Source organism: Carettochelys insculpta, chromosome 1, assembly GCF_033958435.1.
Source record: "Carettochelys insculpta isolate YL-2023 chromosome 1, ASM3395843v1, whole genome shotgun sequence".
NCBI lineage: Eukaryota > Metazoa > Chordata > Testudines > Carettochelyidae > Carettochelys > Carettochelys insculpta.
In genome coordinates this window covers 264,738,823-264,760,170 of record NC_134137.1, presented here as the reverse complement: position 1 = coordinate 264,760,170, position 21,348 = coordinate 264,738,823, and the positions used below count along the sequence as shown (strand labels likewise).

Below are 21,348 nucleotides of genomic sequence, written 5' to 3'. Positions count from 1 at the left end.
AGCATTAAAGGGAATGACTGGCACAGTTTGAGGGCTTACACAAGCAGAGGGGGCAGCATAAATGAAATCACAATGTCAGGAGTTGAAGAAGGAAACGATAGAAGAGAGACCAGTGTCTTTTGGCAAATTCCAGTCTATGGCGTCTGGAGGGATGAGGATGGGGAATTTTAAACTTGCTAAAATGGACAAGTGTGAACCAGAACTGGGGTTTGAGGGAGAAAAATGATCTGATCTGCTGGGGAAAGGACGAAGATTTTAGAGGCTGCTTTCCTTACTCAGTGGAGAGAAGTGATCTGTAGCAAATGGGGAGGCAGTACTGAAACAACTTCTTATCAAAGGAGGGGAAGACAAAGGTGTCAGAAACCAAAGAAAGAGCACTGCTTTTTCTGCATGTGGCAAAAGAAGCACTAGCAGGACTTGATGATAGTCTGGATGTATGAGGAGAAAGGGAAAAAAAGTCCAGGTGAGTCAAGAACACAAGTCTGAGCCACGGCAAGGATGACGATGATGATTGTACACAGCAATAGCAACAGTCAGATTTGGGGAGGGCCTACTGGGAAGAACAAGGAAGAATTCATGTATAATTCCAGAACTGTATCTTCTGAGATAGCAAAAGATGAGAAGAAATGGTTTTGGAAAAGAAGTAGCCAGGAGGAAATATACAATGCAGTATGTGACTAGAAACAACCTTACCCTTTGGGAAATGGGTTTACTTTCTGATTGCAGTGAAACTTGGCTTCCTTCAAATCTAAATTTGTCTGCAAAAACTGTCACACAGATTTGACAGCCTCTTCTCAAGAGACAGCCAAGACATGAAATAATAAAGGGTATTGCTTCTCAGATTGAGGCTTACTGGAACAAGCATATTTGCAAGACTATAAGACATGTCACCTGTTAGAACCTATTTTTGTAAAGAACAATTCCTCTACAATTTCCCTCTATTTTTTTAATCCAAATATTTTATTGAATTTGACAAGATTGAAACCCAATAAACGGTCAATTGGAAAACGGCTTTAAACTACAATCTGATAGAAAACAGTATTAACTAGTAGATGTTATGAAGTTAATTATCTTTTAGTCTGCATTTCTCAGCCCTTGAATCTCAGGAATATATTTTAAGGGAATAAATAAGTTAATGTTCTTAGCTTGAGGGAACAGCTCACTCAGGAGATCTTTAACTAGTAGCTAATGATGCTTATAAAATGGGAATAATTAAACAGTGTGTAGTCAATTTTGTGGCATTAGTCACTAAACTATTGCATAATACTAATTCTGTTAAAATCTACAGTGACTGCATTTGCCAACAACCACCACACCTCAGTTTCTGAGACTCCCACACTTCCCCCTATATTTAGACAGGCTATATGGTAACTATGAGGTAGCTTTTGGCAAAATCTAACTTTTTTTAATGGTTTTCTTTGCAATAGCTGTAAGGTGCTGAAGTGTCTTTAAGGTGTTTTGTGTGAATCATTGCCTGGCTTGACTTTCTCTCCCCAGAGAAAGCTGTTGCTTACTTTGAAACCACTGACCAGTTTGGGGACAATGAAGAAGAAGACGTCCTGCTTCAGAGATCATCTTGCAAAACATTCTGTCACTATGTAAACGCTGTCAGTACTGCACCAAGAAATATTGGGAAGGACGGCAAATTCCAAATCCTGGTTTGCTTGGGGACTAGGTACAGCAGCATTCTTCACTGTGGCGTTCTTTTGTGTTGGAATAGTCAGTTGAATGACTTTGTATCACTCTTAGTGGATGCCTTAATTGACCACCTTTTAAAATAACTTGGACGTAAAACTTGTCCAGTTCATACGTTTAAATAAAATGCCCTTCAAGGCAGAAGAGAAATTTAAGATATGTATTATTCCTGACTATAGATTTCTGCAAGACACTTTTTTTTATTTTGATGAACTTCATAGTGATGCAGAGAAATTGTGTGCCTGATCTTATTTTGCACAGGCCTTGTGTGTTCAGGGTGCCCTCAAAAGAGGAGTCAGTCCACTTCTTCCTCCCCCAGCTCTCTTTTTAATATCCCAGATGAAAACAGCACGTGTCTATTTCTGTCCCTGCACAATCTTGTGGGATGAAAATCTGCCCTCCCTGAAAAGATATTTTTGTGTGTGTGTGTGTGCGTGCGCGTGCGCTTTCTGTTTTTTCTCTTCCTTGGTCTTTTGCATCTATGGTAGATATTTTTATTTTTAAAACTGCATTTCACCCATATAGAATTCCTGGACCCTTCTTTCCTTGCTACTGACCTGGGAATTAAACTGAATCTTTCCCCAGTGCATTAATCTGACTTCTTGATCTCTTCTTCTCTGCCTCTACTTTTTCCCTCCTCAAAAAAATTAACATCATTATCTTACCTCCAGCATTGTCAGGGATTATACTGAAGTAGGCTGTAAAAGTTTTCTGTTCTTTTCTCCATCAGCCAAAGTATAAAAGTGTATTTCTGTTTCTCTGAATAGGAATAGGGAAGTAGTAAAAAGAAAATAACTTGTTCTTGAAACTGGGATGGGGCATTTCTTACTACATGTTTGTGTAACACCTAGAATAAAGTGATGCTCACCTGATGGGGCCTCCTGGTGCCACTGCATATAAATAATGATGATAATATAAAGAGGATCCCAATGAAATGCAGAGCTTTTGTATACAAATGACACATTGCACATGGGCGCAAAAGGATGATGTGTTTGGGGGGCGTTATACGTGAGTTTTTCAGAATAAGTTCTCTGGACCAGCATATTACATTAATTCCATTGTTCTCTCTATAGGGATCACTTGCTTCCTCAGTGGATTCCATTATTAGCAGAATGTCCTGCCATCACAAGGATGTATGAGGAGAATGCCCTTCTGCGGGACCGCATGACAGTGAATTCCCTCCTCAGAGTCCTACAGACATTACAAGATTTCAACATCATCCTCGAAGGGTCACTCATTAAAGGCGTGGATGTTTAGCACAGCTCTGAAGAGAACTTCACTATTTCTCTGCTAAGCAAGCAAACAAAAACTGGGGACCTGCTAGAACTTGAATTGTGTGGTAGTGCATCACTGTAAAGCGAAGCACCCTGTTGTCGGGTGGGAGTGGGAAACCCAGTTTGCACCAGATTCAGGACTGTGCTAAAGCTGCAGACCAGCGAAAACGCAGTATTGTAGTTTATTTGAAACAGAATTAAAATAGAGTATTTTCCTGTGTTAGATGTGTGTAAATACACTCTCTTTAAAAAAAATTATATCTCTCTGAAACTTTTCTTAGACAATGTTCTTGTGTTGAAAATAAGTAGCTTAAAGCTGAGGGGTTTTTTTTGGCGGGGAATAGGGGTTTTGCTGCTTGATAGCAAGGAAGAAGCCAGTCAATGTGTAAATACAGTGCAAACTCAGCAGGGCTTTTTTCAGGTATTGCAAAGGAACACAGTAAGGATCGCTATGTAGCCACTGCTATCATCTCATTCTTGAAAACATTGTGAATGTATGCTGTTTACCTACTGTACATGGTTTCCCTTGTTTTGTTTTACAGGTCCAAGCCTTTCCACACATAGAAGCTGTGAGTTGTCATATTTAAGATCTTTTGTGTAATTTTTTTATCGTTCAGCACAAGCTGAGGTGCACTTGAAATGTTTGAACATTGGACGTGAGGAATTGTTGAGCCTCCAAGAGAACCCACCAGGATCTGATCTCTGGTTTGGTTAGGTTGAACTTCTTTTTTTTTTTTAACGGTATACCATGCTGTATTTTGGAAATACCAATAGCTTGGTTTGTCATTTTGTCCCTGTTCGGTCTGGTGTGGCTGTTTGCTTTTGTATTGTAGGTGATGACCTGTAGCTTTTGAGAAGTTGCTTGTGCTTTTATAAATTTGTTGAAGAACTTGGTTCAGAAGATAAACCAAGCGCTGTTTCTGTTTTTGAGATGCAAATGTTGCTATAAAGCTACAAACACTGACTTGGCTGTGCTATAGAACTGTTTCAGCCAGTTGTGAAAAACTGGCAAGTTATTAGTCTTCCTTTATCTGGGAGAGTAGGAGTTCCTGGGAGGTACAGGATCATTTTGGTTTTCAATAATTCAGCTATTAAAAAAGAAGTGAGGCCAGGGGAATTGGTGTCAAGGCTTCTGTCTCATACTGGTTCAAAGTATTAATGTGTTAAAGAAACAAAAATGTCAGACAGAATTTGGAGAAACTGGGAGCTGTGGAATGTGGACATGCTAAAATTAAAGCTAGATTGTTTAAAGCCAGTTGGGTGTTAGCATGCTGCAGATATTTGAGATCTATCATTCAGTTTTCCTATCATTGAGAGCAGATTTATGCAAAGCTACAGGCATGTTAACTCAGACATTATTAGCCTTTGGAGATGCATTCAAAATCCTTTTGTTTCACTGGTTTAATCAATTTGATCACATCTTACCATTCTTTGGATGCCTGGGGACATTACACAGCTTGGTATATGTGGTCTTTGCTTGGTTGAGCCCCTCTGCTAAAATCAGAGATTCTCTTATAGGTCAGAACTGCAGTCCATTACAAAAGATTTTGGGTGAATGTTGAACCGTGCTTTTTGTTATGTCTGAAAAGCTAGTGTGTCCCTCACATAAATATAATGAAGAGTGGAACAAGATCTAGATGAGGAAAGGGGCTTAGAAATAGTGTCTTTCTTTCCTGCTTGTATGTTGCCATCTTCAGAACAGTGTTAGAAAATTAGCATGTTGGTCACTAGTGGCTTTGTAGACCAGGTTTAACATCTCCAGTGAGCTTATGGTTAGGCAGGATGAAAGCATAGTGGTCTATCAAAGTATTTGAAGAAGATTAGGGATAAGGGAGGTAGGGACAGAATGAAAATCTGGTAATACAAAGGTATTAAGTGTTGATGGGAAGAAAATGGCCCCAGCTTTTGGGCATGATGGCCTTGCACGGTGCTTTACAGGGTATCTGAGGTGAAAGGATCCACTTCACAGGCTTGTGAAGCCCATACGTATGTGATGTTGGTATACGTTCGCTTTTTGTGAGCTAGTAAGACACATCCACTTTCTAGCTGCTGCCCAGATGGGCAGTTCTTGTAAATAACATTCTTTTTGGTGCCAGGAAAGAAGTCCATCTCCTGGATGGATGAAAAGCAGTCAGTGAGCATCTGTCTTATTAGAAGAAAGGGTTGTAGTGTGTAAATAGAAAAATGCTGACTTAAAAAAAAGGAGCCCAGGAAGGTACAAGGACTATACCAGCCTGTGCTTAGCAGACCTTTTTCAATATCTGAACCTTTGTGTGCAAAACTACCACTCTGACACACTATTCAAATTGTTTTCTTCAACACTTGAGGTTGTCATGGGAGGGGGGTTCTGTATTGCTTCTTAATTTAACCAAGGCACAGCTTTTACCCAATCAAAACTGTTCAGAATCCATTAATTTCCTCTTGTTTTAATTGACCAATACCATCCAAAATGTTCTATTCGGGACTGCAGTATCAATATTGGAGTTGCGGAGAACTTATTTGGGGGCTATGAACAATACAGTGAGTTAGTACCAAAAGCCACATCTGTACCTTGTCTTCAGGAGTGTGTGTATTGGGGTAGCCAAACCACTCCAGTTAGAGTTAACAGGAGATTAGACCAACAACTGAAAACTCATCCCTACCTTCTTAAAGACTTCTTGAATTATAAAGTAAGTGTGAGGAGTCATACAGCCCTATTGTGTGATACTGAGAACTTAGAGAGTTTGTTTTCATTATTTGCAAACCAATTTTATGTCCTGTAATTAGTGTTAACCTTCCTTCCCACCTGACCTCCCAGTCTTCTAAATGATCTTCATTACAGCATGAAAAAATAGCCAATAGGTTACATTTCCTTTCTAGAGGACTTTGCCTCCTGCTAGAAGTGCTTTCTCTCTCTCTCTTTTTTTTTTTTTTTTTTTTAAATACTTATGGCTGATGAAGGCAACTAGCCATGATACTGGGCCACAAGGAAATTAAGTGCAAACATATATGTAGCTTAGAATAGAAATGAAAATGGAGGCATCTTTAAAAGTCAGGCATAGAGGGCACGGACCGAGAGGAGAAGGACCTTCTAAAGATAGTCTTTCGATTCAAAAGACTAAAGCAAAACCTGGCTAATTAGAAAGCTTTTCAGTATGGATTTTCCTTGACAAACTAGATGTAGAAAAACCCATGGCATCTAACATGACTTCACATGCAAAACTTTAACTTATAAGACACATTTGTTTTGTCAAGCTTCCCACTACATGAATGATATGGGAAGAATATTATGCCTCAAATTGTCATGCATGCAATAAAACACCATAGGGTGCCCTGAAGTATTCAGAAGCATGAGGCACAGCTGAGTGCTTCTGATCCCTAATTCACTGGTTACTTGATGTTTTAGGGTATGTGTGGTTCTTTACAAAGAAATTTTATTCTTTCATGTATTTTTGTAGTAGATTACTCTGATAATTGGAAACTGTGAGTATTTTTTTTTCTGTGGGGTCTACAGAAATCATTGTAGCCCTTTACAATAGTGAGAAGCCAATCAGGATTCTCTTAAGCTAACATCATTTATTCTTCAGTATTAAAGCACCTTCATAGGTTGAGAAATGGGGATTTGGGAAAGATCAAAACCCTCTGGCACCTATTATTAGGTAGTACGCTCTTTAAGCAAACTTTTGTCTGTTTCTACTGTCTCAGTTCTGCATAGTGTTGTTACACTAACATTCAGTATACTAGTTTGAAAGAGTCAGAAAATCAAATGCATCACTGAGTTGCTATAAAACATGTATTTATAATTCTCCAAATCTGAGTGGATTCCATTTTGTTCAATGAAAGAGCTGCTGGTTCTGAGCTGACGTTTGTAATTAATCTTTGTTCAAAATGATCTCTCTTTAATGATTGCATATTTAAGAAATTTCTGTTTCAGTCAAATGAAGGTGTGAATTTCATAGGGAAATGTTCTGTGTTACACTTGAAATGTACAAATGTGCCCTGTATAGTTCAAAAAAGAAGTTGTCTCCATAGTAAGTTTATTATTTTTGTCTTTACATTATTACTGAATCAGAACTGGATTATTTTCGGAAAGAAATTAGTAAAAAGTATTGTTATATCAGCACTTTAACATATCATAAACTGACATGGGTTTTTCAGGTTTTGAAGTACATTTAAATACAGCTTTTCATGCTATGTTCTTTACAAATAAAACTGTAAAAATAAGAACCTGTGTCATGTTCTCCTTGCAGAATAGTGACCCGGAGATGCCTGATAAACTGAGCTGATTAAAAATAGGAGTGCAGGTCCTGTAGCTAGGACAGGTTAAATATAACAGTTCTGTTGTTGTTCTGTGATTTTTTTTTTTGTAGAGAGGCGCTTATAGGTATTTTGTTTGTATTCTCTTTGATAGTTAGCTCCCTCAAGCAGCAGTGTGACTGTCTGTACCTTTCATTTGAATGCTTAGGCTGAAATGTTTTGCTGATCAGAGGAGATTATCTTAATCATGATGAAATTTAACTCTTAGAACAAGAGACCAGATGGATGATATAATACTGTTCTTGGGGAAAGAGACAAGCTTTCAGACTACACAAAGCTCTTCTTCAGGTGGTCTTAGAACAAAGGTCTTTTCTAGATTGCCATTGGAGCTGACCACCTTGAGTTCTATGTTTTCCCTTCACATCTAACATCAGATTCTTTGTTTGGATAATGGGGTACGTTTTGAAGATCCTGGAGATCATGTTTTGTTCCCTCCAAAGCTGGGCTGCACAAATATTTTGAGCCAAGGGTCTAAAATGGAAGCTGATAAGGTTCCACACATCTAGCTCCGTCAGATACTTTGCATAAAGAATGAACTGTAATGCAAAAAGGGGAGATTGAGAGAAATGGGGAAGATGAGAGGCACTGTAGGAAAAAAGTGCAAAATAATATGGGCAAAAGTTTTTTCCCTTACTCAAAATGGCCACCATTTATTACTGTCAATGGAGCTGAAACCAGCAAGATAGCTACCATCTCCCTGCAGGGTATCAGCATGTGGAAGTGAAACTGCCCTTAATAAAGCTGATTGCCACCCCCTGTTGTTTTTGGTTAAATTAGTGCCCTGCCCACAGCCAAATGGATGCCACAGGGGACTCCATAGCCTATGGACTGTGAGCAGCAGTGGAGACATTGCAAAGTACATGGGGGGGCAGAGGGCACCAGCCAGGAATGTGGTTCAGAGAGCTCTTTGAGGGCTGAGTGAGAAACAGACCTGACCTACCACTGAGTCTCGCCTAGGGGAGGGGTGGGCAATAACTTTTGTTGGGAGGAGGCACTCCAAAAGTTTGGTAAGTGGTCAAGGGCCACACTTCCCTATGGAGGTGGTGTGGTCTCTTGCATGGAGGTTGGGTGCAGAAGGGAGCTCAGGGTAAGGGACTGGGGAGCAGGATATTTGGGTGCAGGGCCCAGGTGGGGGGATGGGTGCAGAAAAGGATCCTGGCCTGGGGGAGGGATGTAGGAACAAGTGCAGAGACTGAGAAACTGTGTCCCGGGGCTGGGGGGAGGAGGGTGCAGAGAGTATATGTGGTTGAGGTGCAGGGCCCAGGAGGTGGTATGGGTTGAGGAGAGGTTTCTGGCCCTGGGTGTCGGGTCTTGGCCACAGTTTGTGTGCAGAGCCAGAGGCAGACTCTGGCTGAGAAATGCTTACCTAAGTAGCTCTAGAACAGCTGTACTCAGGCAGGCCTCCCAGCAGCTCCAGCCCTCTGGCTGTTCCCTGCAGCTCTCTGCACTGTGGGGAAGCAGGTGTCAGGAGCTTCCAACCCCAGCAAAATCTCTGGAGATGCTGGCCAGTGGAAGCTGAGAACTGCCCAATGGGAGCAGAGAAATTGTGTTGCACTGTCCTGCTCCCAGCAAGATCTCGCAACTGCTGTTGGCCAGTTTCCAGGCAGTAGGAACTGAGAGATTTTGCTGGGGGCAGAAGCAGCACTAGAAGTTCTTGCAGCCATGAGGTATCTTGCCCACTCCTGCCCTGGGGCACTGAAGTTGGGGAACAGTTACTGCTGGCTCTGGACCCAAGAGCAATCACTTCCCTTCTGCAGCTGCCTTGGAATTTCTCCATCATTTGGGATCCAGGCAGAGAAGCCCCAAGGGAGGCTGGAGAGGTGCTGCTGCTGGGCCCAGGAAAGGGGAGAACCCCAGGGCTACCAGGAGCTAAGGGATGTGGGGAGGCAAGTCAATAATAGGGGAACTGTCATCTATTTCCTGTCCTTGGGCTGTCAGACTAAGAAACATGCTGTGACACGTTTAAGGCATAATTTGTGAAGCCAGTCTCATTTTGGGATCAGAGTTGTTTTGTTTTTTAAATCTCTGAAGACTGGCAAAATTGCAAACCCCTGAAAGGCTGAAATTCTCAGTACGGATTGTTCTGTGTGTGAAAATCCCAATGAGAACACTGTTTTGGGAGATGTTTGTGGTCGTGTCAACAGCAGGCCTGTGCTGTTCCCTCCATCCCTGCAGGATCCCTGCAAGGCAAAGTTCAATAGATGTGGCAATATGGAACACTGTCCTCATTACTATTTGTAGGTCTAAAACCAGGTGGTGCGAGATCAAGAGCAAAATGCAGCTGGAGCTGCTCTGATGCTGTGTGTGCAATGACCTTCCTCAAAAAACAGGGAGGAGAGAATGAGCTGTGGTTGACAAAACTGTTTGTTCACATCAAGGGCTTTTTATTTTGGTGTAAACTAGGAGCATCAGTGCCATCTGTTCAGGGTCGGCTGCAACATTATCTCCCTTGTGGGAGATGTCAGCAAGCCTCGCTAATGACGAGACTCAAGAATAAGCCTTTGCCGTTTTAGCTTGCAATGAAAAATATCTACAAGCTTAATGTACAAAATACAAAGGGGAAGAACGTGCAATTCTGAAGCGTTTAAATGTATGCTGCTGAGCACCAGCTCCACACCTCGCAGGCTATCGAGGCAAACTAATGAAATGTAGCAATGGTCATGAAAATAAGCAGTGAATTGTTCCTTGCAGTTAGAGCCAGTAGAGAATTTGTGAGATAACCCCACACAGAGCATGTTGAGTGTCACATTCTCACATCTTCCCACAACTGTCAGACCACATCTAAACTCTTCGCAAATCAAGTCTTGGCTATGCTGCTTCCCAGGTGTTGAGTTACATACGCATCAGCCAGTGCATTCTCCCTTTTTTTCTATGGGTAGGTCTATATTTCAGCAGAAGGTCGAATTCCAGCTGTGGTAATTACATAGCAGGAGATGATGCACTTTAATTTGGGCTTCTGCACGGTCCCTATTAAGGGAGATGGATGGGAGCATTCACTCCCTTCAACTTCCCTTATTCCTAATGGGCCGGGCAGGAGTACACAGTGCACTGGAAGTTTGATTTAGCGTGTCCCTACTAGATGTACTACCTCAAACTCATAAGATTGACCATGGCAGGGTCGATCTTGTCTGTAGTGAAGATGTACCTTGAGAGCCCTAGTCTAGACTGTCACACAGAGGAACCAGAGCTACCTCTTAGGGAGATAAATGACTCCTTAGGTCTGTGACACAGCATGGTAGTGGCCTGCTGTGGTGAAGTCTACCTTCTTGTTGCCTTTGTTGGGTCTGTTCGAAGGCTAGAAAAATGACTGGCAATCAGGCTATTAGTCATTGGCATTTTGGTTGTGGTTTTCAAAGGAGCCTGTGAGCACTAGGTGTCCAACTCCCTATAAAAACCTGGTCTAACATCTCATATGATTACAAGGGCCAATGTGCCCATTTTTTTTCTTGCAGAGCTAAAACTGGCAGTGTCTGGATGACTCAACCTAAGTCTGAGCTATGACACCCTTTTGCTTTACTTCCTAATTTACCAGGGCTCTGTACACTACCAGTCTAAAGACAGCCTCCATGTGCTGTATCTGGTTGAGTGATGCATTGCATATTGCATTCTCAAACTGCGCAATAAATAGCTTGCCCCCGCCTCCAGCAACCTGTGGTGCCTGGTGAGCGCTCTTTATCATCAGCACAAAGTGGGGTGAATTTATAGGCTCAAAAATATAAAGTCTGTCAAGTTCCCATTGGAAGGGAGTGTGTCCATTTAGTTTCACAGGTGGCTGTAGCCATGAATAGAAGTAGACGTGCAGTTATTGATCCAGGCCCATTTCAAATGCACACAATCTGATCTTTTGGAAAGTCTGCTCTGGATGCAAACTTTGTGGTTTGAGTTCATTTCTATTGGTCCATGGCTGATACTACAGAGGCACTGTTACATGTCTTATCCACACCAGCATATAAGGAATCTGCAATTTACGAAAGGTATTTTTGCCTTCCTGGTTCAGGTATTCGACAAATCCAAGAGGAAAATTTATCTCGTGGTGCAGGCAGTTTCTGAATCTATTGGACTTCCTGAAATCCTTGGGGAAGTCAAAGGTATCTAGGTGCCTAAATCCCACAGAAATCAAGAAGAGTTAGGGAGCTAAATAACTTCTAAGGAGCTGGAACTTAATTTCTGTTCCGCATCTACAAAAGGGGGTGATAATTCTTTCTTTCCATCACCCTATGCATGTCTTGTCAATTTAGATTTAAGCTCTTTGAATGAAGAGCAGTGTCTTAATACTACTTTGTATAGACCCCTGGCACAATGGGGCCCCAGTCTTTGTTGGTTGGGCGATGGAAATAATCCCTAAGAAGCCTGGCTTGTGGCTAGATAAGGTTGTTACTCAATGCTATGGTGATTAGCACCACGGACATGTCTGTGAGTAGCACCCACCTGGCTGCTGCTTCTGACCTGTGAGCAGTGGGTGGTGGTGACAGCACATGGGCAATAAGCCTGGGAATAGGGAGAGAGCAAGCTGCTGCCACTGGAGGTTATCTGGGTAAACTCCTCCCTCTCCCCAGCTCCTTGGCTTTCCAGTTGCTGGCCATGACTCTTCTAAGAGAGCAGGGACTCTCTGAAGCCCACCCAAAAGATGGTTAGCACTGGGAGGGAGCCCTCCCGTGGAGGTGTAGGGACAGGTCAATAGGATCTGATGTCCCTGCTGCTGTAGATACGATATGGAGGAAGTGCCTTTGGGGAGGGATTGTCATCTAGAACAGGTTGTCGGTCTTCGATGATGTGTTGGAGAGAGGATTTAACTGGGGGCTGTAGGTAATGGCCAGTGGTGTTCTGTTGCTTTCTTTATTGGGCCTGTCCTAAAGGATGATCCCTCACTCTCACAGACCTGGGGAGGCAGGCCACTCCTCACTTACAAACAGCCACCCACCCTGAAACAAATACCACCACCGACACACCCTGCAACAGAAACACTAATCCAAGAACCAAGCCCTGCAACATTCCCCATTGCCAACTCTGTCCACTTACCTAAGTTAGTGACATCCTAGGATCTACCACATCAGCTATACTATCAGACTCATTCACCTGCACACCTGCTAATATGATACAAGCCACCACGTGCCAGCAAGGCCCCTCTGCCATCTACGTTTGGAAAAAAAACTCTCTGTCTGCAACAGAATAAATGGGCAAAAATCAGACTTCAAGAATGGTAACATACAAAAACAAGGGGGAGAGCCGCTTTAACCTCCCTGGAAAACAGGCTGTCTGCACTACAGAATTATTTTGAAATAACAGCCACTATTTTGAAATAACTTTGAAAACTTCTATGCACCTGCTATTTCCAAATAAATTCAAAATAGCGGGTGCGTTATTTGGAAATCAGAAAACCTCATTGCAGGAGGAATAGCACCTGTTTTGAAATAGCTACTTCAAAATCTTGGCAGTCACTCAATAACGAGTAGGATGTCTTCATGTCACCCTCCTATTTGTGAGTCAGTTGACGGCTGATCAGCCCAGTTGTGGAGCTACAGATCGTATCACATAAGGGACAGGTATTGGTGGCTGTTGGAGGGGCATGGGGCAGTTTTTGATGCTCTTCTCTCCTTCTCCACCCCTCCTTGTCTGCACCACAGTGGGACCTCTCATTGCACCACCCCCTCACAGATTATTGTTCTCCGCTGGGCACGATATTGGGCACAGTTCTCCCAAGTATCGTGTGTGCCTTCAGCTTGTCCTTATATCACTTCTGCTGCCCCCCCCCAGTGCTCCTCTGTCCTTCCTCCAATTTGGAAAACAATCTGTTTTGGGAGATGCTGACCAGACATCTGAACCACATGACCAGTCAAATGAAATTGTTGATGAGTGATAATGGCTTCGATGCTGGTCATGTTAGAATCTTCTAGGATGCTAGTGTTTGTGCGCCTGTCCTCAGAAGAGAGATTTAGGATTCCTCTAAGGCAGCATTGATATTGTTTGAGTGCCTTCAAATGACGCTTGTATGTTGTCCAGGTTTCACACGTGTACAGTAGCATTGGAATAGCCACTGCATGGCTTACAGGAGGCTTTGTCTTGGGATGGGTGTCCCGGTTCTCAAAGACCCTTTGGCTCAGGCAGGCAAAAGTAGAGCTTGCATGGCTCAGACAATGCTGACTTTATGCATCAAGCTCAACTTTAGCAGAAAGATGACTTCCAAGGTATGGGAAGTACTCCACATTTTCCAACAGTTCTCCATTGACTTCAATAGAAGATACATGAGATTGCTGTGTCAGCGAGGATTGGTGGAGCACCTTGATGTTTTTGATGTTCGGTGTGAGGTCGAGGTTCTCATATGCTGCAGCGAAGGCACTTAAGACAGTCTGAAGGGGTGTGGGGGAAAAGAGCAGCAACCATGTTGTCATCCGCATACTGGAGCTCCATTGTCGAGGTTGTGGAGATCTTGCCTTTAGCCTTCAATCTCCTGAGATTGAAAAGCTTCCCATTCACTCTATAGAAAAACTTCACACCATCTGGAAACCTGCCATCAATGAGGTGAAGAATCATATGGCAGAAGATGGGGCAATGATGCAGCCTTGTTTGATTCCTGTTTTGACCTCAAAGGGGTTCTTTTGAGATCCGTTGTTGCTCAATTTTGAAACAGCTGTTTCAAAATAGGCACTGTTATGACATGGGCCGTGGCCACACTATGACATAGGCCGTGGCCACACTAACCCCTCCTTTCAGAAGGCCTACGGTAATGTGGCACTTTAGAATATGCTAATGAGATGCTGCCAGGAATATGTAGCACTTCATTAGCATAATGGCGGCTGCACACACTTCAAAACTGCTGGTTTCAAAATGCACATTGGCCATGTAGCCAGGGACCTTTCAAAATGGTACCCTGATATCAAAATTCTCTTTGTTCCATCTGGTTTTAGGAACCAGGGGGGTCATTTTGAAAGGCCGCCCATCTACATGGGCAGCTGCACTAAGAAGCGCGCAGTTTCAAAGTGCGTGTGGCTGCTATTATGCTAATGAGGCACTGCATATTCATGGCAGCACTTAATTAGCATATCCTGAAGTGCCACAGTACCATAGCCCCTCCAAAAGGAGGGGCTAGTGTGGTCACAGCCATAGATTAACTCTATTTTCAAAATAAGCCATAATGGTGTCCAATGGCACTAATTCGAAATAGCACGGTCCCCAGAAATGCTGTTTCGAAATACATTATGGCCGTGTCTACACTAGCCCAAAACTTCAAAATGGTCATGCAAATGGCCATTTCGGAGATTACAAATGAAGCGCTGAAATACATATTCAGTGCCTCATTAGCATGTGGGCAGCCGCAGCACTTCGAAATTGCCGCGGCTTGTCCAGAGGGGGCTCCTTTTCGAAAAGATCCCACCAACTTTGAAATCCCCTTATTCCTATCGGCAAATAGGAATAAGGGGATTTCGAAGTTGCCAGGGTCCTTTGGAAAAGGAGCCCCCTCTGGACAAGCCGCGCGGCGGCGAGCCACGTCAATTTCGAAGTGCTGCGGCTGCCAGCATTATAATGAGGCACTGAATATGTATTTCAGTGCTTCATTAGTAAACTTCGAAATGGCCATTTGCATGGCCATTTCGAAGTTTTGGGCTAGTGTAGACATAGCCTTTGTGTGTAGCTGTGTTATTTTGAAATAAGATATATCAAAATAGCTATTTCAAAATATCTTATTTCAAAATAGCTCTGTGGTATGGATGTAGCCTTACAGATCTGGAAGTTGGTATCTTCAAGCAAAAAAGTTTAAACAGGCCACACTGTGAAATGGCTGAGCTGGACTTCACATGCAAACGTGACACCATCAGAATGGGTCTGAATAAGGATTGGGAATGGGTCTCATTACAGTAAGTAATTCTCCCCATTAGGGATTTTCACCACCTTCGCATTGTTGGAAGTGGGCCATATCCACCCTGACTAAATTAGCTCCATTAGCAATGATGCAACATTTCAATCGCTGTGTGCATAAATTCTTGCCAACCGAAGCTTTCACATCCTGCATCTGATGAGGTGAGCTGCAGCCCATGAAAGCTTATGACCTAATCAATTGGTTAATTTTTTTTTTTCGTTGTGACAAAAGTCCTGTTTGTTGAAACAGACCAACATGGCTGCCTCCTTTGGGTCTACTCATCTAACCTAATGAGATATTAGGGATTCTAAATGGGTAGATAGCTTGGTTCTAATCAGTTCTCCCTTTTTTTGGTTTGGATTTTCAAAGAATAAAGTATTATTTCCTATAAGGGTCTCTAATATTTTCTTAGGTTTTAGCCTGGCCAGGAAGTTTGTTGCTAATGGTGGCTGTTCTGTTTAGCACCACGTGGTCCCTGATGCCTATCATGCCCTGTTTGGTTAAAGTGTTTTTATGAATTAAATGGGAATATTTCAGTAACGCTGGAGTGTAAAGGTAAGCAGGCCAAACCAATGTTGCTATAGAACAGAATGTCGTATTACAAAAGAGTGGATATGTAAAGCATAGGGAGAACTGTGCTTCCTTAATGAAAGGGTTAACAAGCTCTGAGAGTACAAAGTTGCCTCTAATTAAAAATGTATCACATGGCACAGACAGGTCAAGGTTAAACAAATGGCGGAGACCAGGTTAAGTTTGTACCAAGTTTGAAGGCCATCAAAGCACAAAGCAAGGGTAGTCAGCACCAGGGATGGGGTATGAAAACAACTGTTCTGCAAAAGTATGTTGCTCTCAGCAAAACTCATGAAGAAATGGAGAGGAAAAATGTGTACATCACCATGAAGATGTAGGCTTAAGCTATGATTATCACAATTGAGTTTGTTCTGGGGTCTTTGATTAAAATTGACCAAGCCAGGTTCTACAGAAAAGCCATGTGTGACATGAAATAAACATAAGGGGAATTTTGAAATAACTGCTGGAGCTATGTGCAAGATAAAAGCTAGCATAACCATCTCTATCATTGCCCGATATTAGCACCGAAGGCTAAGGAGATTTCAGAGAGGAGGCACAAAACAAACCCAGGGACTAAGTCAGCAAACAGTGCCACTTCATTTCTTTCTGCTTTTGATATAAATTTTCTAGGAGTGGTGTGGCTTTAATTTTACCGTAGGTGCAGCAACGTATTCTGCTTGCAGTGTTCTTGTAGCCATATCAAACTCAGGATATTAGACAGACAAGGTAAATGATGTACAGTTTGAACCCCTCTAGTCCAGCACCCTCAGGACCTGAGTGGTGCCAAATGAGGGAATTTGTCAGGTCAAGGGATGCCAATATTTTCGAGCACATTACCAACACTTCCACTGCTTACTGGGTTCTTAGAAGACATTTAGGGATAACTTAGAGCTAAATAAGAGCACAGAACACTGCAAGTCAGGGCTGGTGGCTGTAAACAAAGTTTTTGGGACTGTGGGAAACAGTTGGCTGTCCACTTACCATGGGTGTGGCCAGCTATAATTATACAGGACCATGGATGTTGCTGGACCAGAAAGTGCCAGGTTAGAGAGGGTCAACCAACTTTTAGTCCATCATCTGCTAGTTTTTCCTGGTTCTTCAGGAATTCGGGGGAGCTGGTAAACTCTGTGGGCTCAATAAATATTTTCAGTGTTTTGATCACCCTTTTTACTTCTTTTATGGAAAAAGGCTACAAGTCGTCTTCTGTTTCAGAATTGCACTGTTTGCAGAGCTCTGTGTTAGAGCTGCTAATTTATGTGCTGGGCGGGAGGTGAAACTAAGGTCCAGTAAAGGCTGGCCTACCAGAAAACTGCAACTTACCCAAATGGTAGACAGTCATGGCAGTTAATTTGAGGGTGGCATATAAGAGGGTGCAAGTGAATTGTGTGGTGGCTGAGCATGCACAACTTTTGTTGAGGGGTAGCTTAAAGACAGACTGGGTGGATCTCACAAAGCTGGCTCAGATGTTTTATTGTGTGTGTGTTGGAGTTAATAATGGGGGACCCTCATCAGGAGACTTGGGTGTGGACAGCCTCCTTACAGGGAAGTGTTGGAGGTAGGGGATTGGGTGGCCTTGCCCCACTTGGAGCACACGTTATTTTGTGCCTCGGAATCGCCACATTTCAAGAAAGATGTGGAGAAATTGGAGAGAGTCCAAAAAAGAGCAACAAGAATGATCAAAGCTCTAGAGAATATGACCTATGAAAGAAGGCTCAAAGCATTGAGCTTGTTTAGTTTGGAAAAGAGGAGATGGAGGGAGGACATGATAGCGGTTTTCAGGTATCTAGAAGAGTGTCATAAGGAGGAGGGAGAAAACTCATTCTTCTTGGTCTCTGAGGATAGAACAAGAAGCAATGGGCTTAAACTGCAGCAAGGGAGGTTTAGGTTGGACACTAGAAAAATGCTCCTGTCAGGGTGGTCAAACACTGGAATAAATTGCCAAGGGAGGTTGTGGAATCTCCATCTCTGGAGATATTTAAGAATAGGTTAGATAAATGTCTATGGGGGATGGTCTAGACAGTACTTTGTCGTGACATGAGGGCAGGGGGCTGGACTCGATGACCTCTCAAGGTCCCTTCCTGTCCTAGTGTTCTATGATTCAGCTGCCTGGACCAAGGGAGATTGGATTAGGTTTAAGGAGCAACACTTAGAGGGAGAGTTTCTGAAGGAAATACAGAAAAGTTCCAGACGAAGGGGAATGGAAATATGAGCTACTTTTCTAACTGCCCCCAGACATTTAAAAACTGACAGTCCTCTGCAGGCTCTCTCTTGTTCCCTGTGACCAGACTGGGGAATGGCTGAGGAACCATACAATTACTCTAGCAAAGAGATAAAGCGCTATTGTCAGCTGGGAATTGGGTTGAGAGAGACATTTTCCTGATCACACTGAGAAGAAGTGGGTGGGGCACAATACCCCTGGACATTTGTCTGGTACAGTGGATCTGGTAGTGGATGGGACTATCTCCACTGTATGGGTCAGCCCCTGGCCTGCTAGAGGAATTGCCAGAAGGTACAGCAGCTCTGTGGCCCAGGAATATTCTACTTCAGTAAAGCAAGTATTTGTGGGAAGGGCTGGCTTCACCAGCCTGGAGACTGACTGCCGTGCTTTAGCTACCACGCAACTGAAGTAGCAATCCTTGCTAATATACCTTCACACAGACATGGCAAGACCAAGAGTCATTACACCCTGGTTCTGCTCACTTGCTTTTTTTGTGATCCACTGTCCAACACAGATGTCAACTGCTGTAGTGACACGGAAACATATCCAGTAGGAACTGGACTGATACCAATGGTCAGAGGCTGGCTGGGTCTGACTGAGGAGTTGATCAGCTGCCTCCCAGCTTATGACTTGAACCTCATAACAGCCAGTAAGGAGCTCAGCTGAGTGTTATCCCGAGTAGGAATGCTTTGTAAGAGACCCTGGGAGAAGACAAGGAACCCAGCTTACACTTGACTTTCAGGCAGAGGGTCTACAGTGTGTTAAGTTAGAAGGAGAGGGCAACAGAGATTCTCCTTAACTCCTAAGCAGATGGGTTGAGGAATATGGTTGGGTGGGTAGTAGATGGGCTGCTACAGAAGATCCCAGATTAGGGGAAAGGAGACAACGGTTATGTTGCACTTGCAACAAACAGGTTTATTGTGTAGAAATGAAACTGAAACCTTGAAGAAAAAGGAACTCAAATCCTGTGGCTGGAGAGTAGGTTTTGGGGTTTTTTGTGCCTGGGTGGTGAGTCAGCTCACTGGCTTACACCGGTTATTCACTGAGCAGCAAACAGACAATGGGTGACATTTCTAAACATGCCTAAATGACCTAGGAGACAAGTTCTATTATCAAAGTGATTTTTGGCCTGATAATTTTCAAAGGTATTTAAGCACCTAATGATGCTGATAGTCCACACCACAAAATGGCCAGTAGCAGCCTTTTGGTACTGCATGGGAGGGAAGGGATAGCAGCTCCTTCTGGCCACATGGAAGGGCGAGGTGGGGAAGGGAAGACATGACCTGTGTTTTTAGCAGGGTCCTGGAACCTGTCTGATGTGATCCAAGCCAATGGAAACTTCACTGATGTTCATATGAGGGGGGGAACCCTTTCAGCACGTGTAAGAAAAAAAAAAAAGTCTGTAGAATATAAAAACTTCATGAATCGGTATATAAATGTGAATACACAGACATAAAACTTATAACATTGCAACAGTTTTAATGAGATGGATGAGTCTGAGACCAGCCGTCGATTGTGCTGCACCCACCTGAGAAATTTCACACCCCCACCATGAGGAACCCACCCCCCACTTTGGGCACCTCTGGCCTAAGCTGCATTGTGGCAAGACCCAGTGGGAGGGGTGGGTGAAGAGGTGCTAAGCCCCTGCCCAGGGAGCTGATGTGGAGTCTGCAGCTAGACTCTGAAGGAGCAGCAGTCATTAACTGAAAAGCAGGAAGTCACATACTCAATCTAAATTTCATTAAAACAATCTAATACCAGGTTGGTCAGAAGGAGATCCCTGTCCTAACAGCACCCAAATGCATCAGATAAAAAGTAGATCTCAAGATGGTTAAAGAAAACTTAGTCTGATCCCATTTTATCTGGCAAGAAATTACTTATCAGTAGTTGGGGTTGTGAAATCCTCATTCCTTTATTGTTCTATTATTATAGTCCTCACTTTCCTATTGTTTGGCTGCAGAATCTCTGAATTTAATTGTTTTCTGCCTGCTGTATAATTAATTTTGATAGGTAGAAATTAAGGTGGTGGGGTCTGATTGGTTAGATAATTCTATTACTGTACAGTAGGACTGGGTAGCAGAATAAATCAGTTAAGGTATATATAGCTAAGCAGGACTCAAGTGTCACTGTATAAACTGGGGTGCAAAAGGAAGTTCTTCAGGAACCAACTCCATGACACAGCTACAAAATCAGAGCTGCCAGACCGTACCCCTGCTGTGCCAGTGGCACCGTGCAGAAGTGGGAGTCCCCCCATGCTGCCGCTGGACCTGATCCTGACGGGCCATCAAGGACAGTTCATCTGTCTTATTGGGAGTGGTGAGCATTGTATGCTTTGTGTGTGAATTCTGGTTTTGGTGATTGTTAATAAATAGGGATTAAGTAGGACATTACTGCATATGGCTCTTTCCCCGGTAAAAGGCCCTACAACTCCGCATATTGAAAGTCCTATGGATGCGTTACACCCAAGCCCTAGGAATGGGTAAGAGTGGGTGCCCCTAGAGTGACAGAGAATTTTGTGTGGGTAGCATTGGGAGTAGGATGGTTGAGGAGGATATGGAAGAGCAGAAGGGCTAGGGAGGTGAAGGGGAAAAGCAGGAAGAGGGCAGCAAGAGTGGAAGCACATACATGGCTGTTGAGTGAGCAGCAGAGAGAAACAGTAGCTGCCTGGAATTAGGATAGCAGGACGCCTGCTGACTGAGATCCAGTATGCAGTGGCACTGAGCTGACAGACTACTAGAGAGAGTGGCCAGTCATGCACACTGTATCTCAGCCTTTGTGGCTAAGATCAAGTGTAGTCCATCCCCAGAAGACGAGAGATGGTTCAGAGGGACAATGACGAGGGATGGGGTCAGCGGGAGCATTGGCATTTTTTATCTGATGGGCGATGTTTACCTGTTGTGTTGTTTCAGAAAGATTACTGGACAGAAGAGGATGCAGAATGAACATCACCGCTGGGCACACCCTCACACATAGACATGTGAGCTTTATTAGAGTCCGTGACTCTGCTTTGCCTTATGGGAGACACTCATGTGGACGTTTACGGACTAAGGTTTCAATACCCCCTCAAGCTTCGGATGACGAAGCATGAGCACAGACAATGCAGAGGACAAGAGACAACACAGGATGAAGTCAGGGGAAGCATTGGCTTCTTTACCCAATGGACTATGCCTACTGGTTTTCTTTCCCAGGTAGACCACCAGACTGTAGAGGACACACGACAGACCCCATTGCAGGGCACACATCACCCATGGGCTTATGAACTATGATAGACTTTCAGACTCTGCTTTCCCTTATGGGTGATGCCCCCGAGGACACTTCTGAACAATGATTTCAATGCCTCCAGCATTTTAAACTTTTGTTTGCGTTTCCCTTTAGCCCAGCCTCAACCAGTGGACCCCCTCATCCTTTATTTTGTTAAATCTGCCTTTTAGGCTGTATTA

General features: G+C 43.4%; 1 protein-coding gene across 6 annotated transcripts in view; it reads left to right on the top strand.

Moving 5' to 3' along the window:
- The window catches only part of DENND5B (DENN domain containing 5B), a 172,326-nt gene extending 165,151 nt beyond the window's left edge, over window positions 1–7,175 (top strand). For all 6 annotated transcript variants that reach the window (XM_075006608.1, XM_075006618.1, XM_075006597.1 and 3 more), the window contains 2 exons: window positions 1,498–1,675; window positions 2,769–7,175. In XM_075006608.1, coding sequence (XP_074862709.1) covers window positions 1,498–1,675; window positions 2,769–2,952 — 362 coding nt within the window. In that variant the 3' untranslated portion in view covers window positions 2,953–7,175. The remainder of the gene's footprint in view (window positions 1–1,497; window positions 1,676–2,768) is intronic.
- The last annotated feature ends 14,173 nt before the right edge of the window (window positions 7,176–21,348 follow it).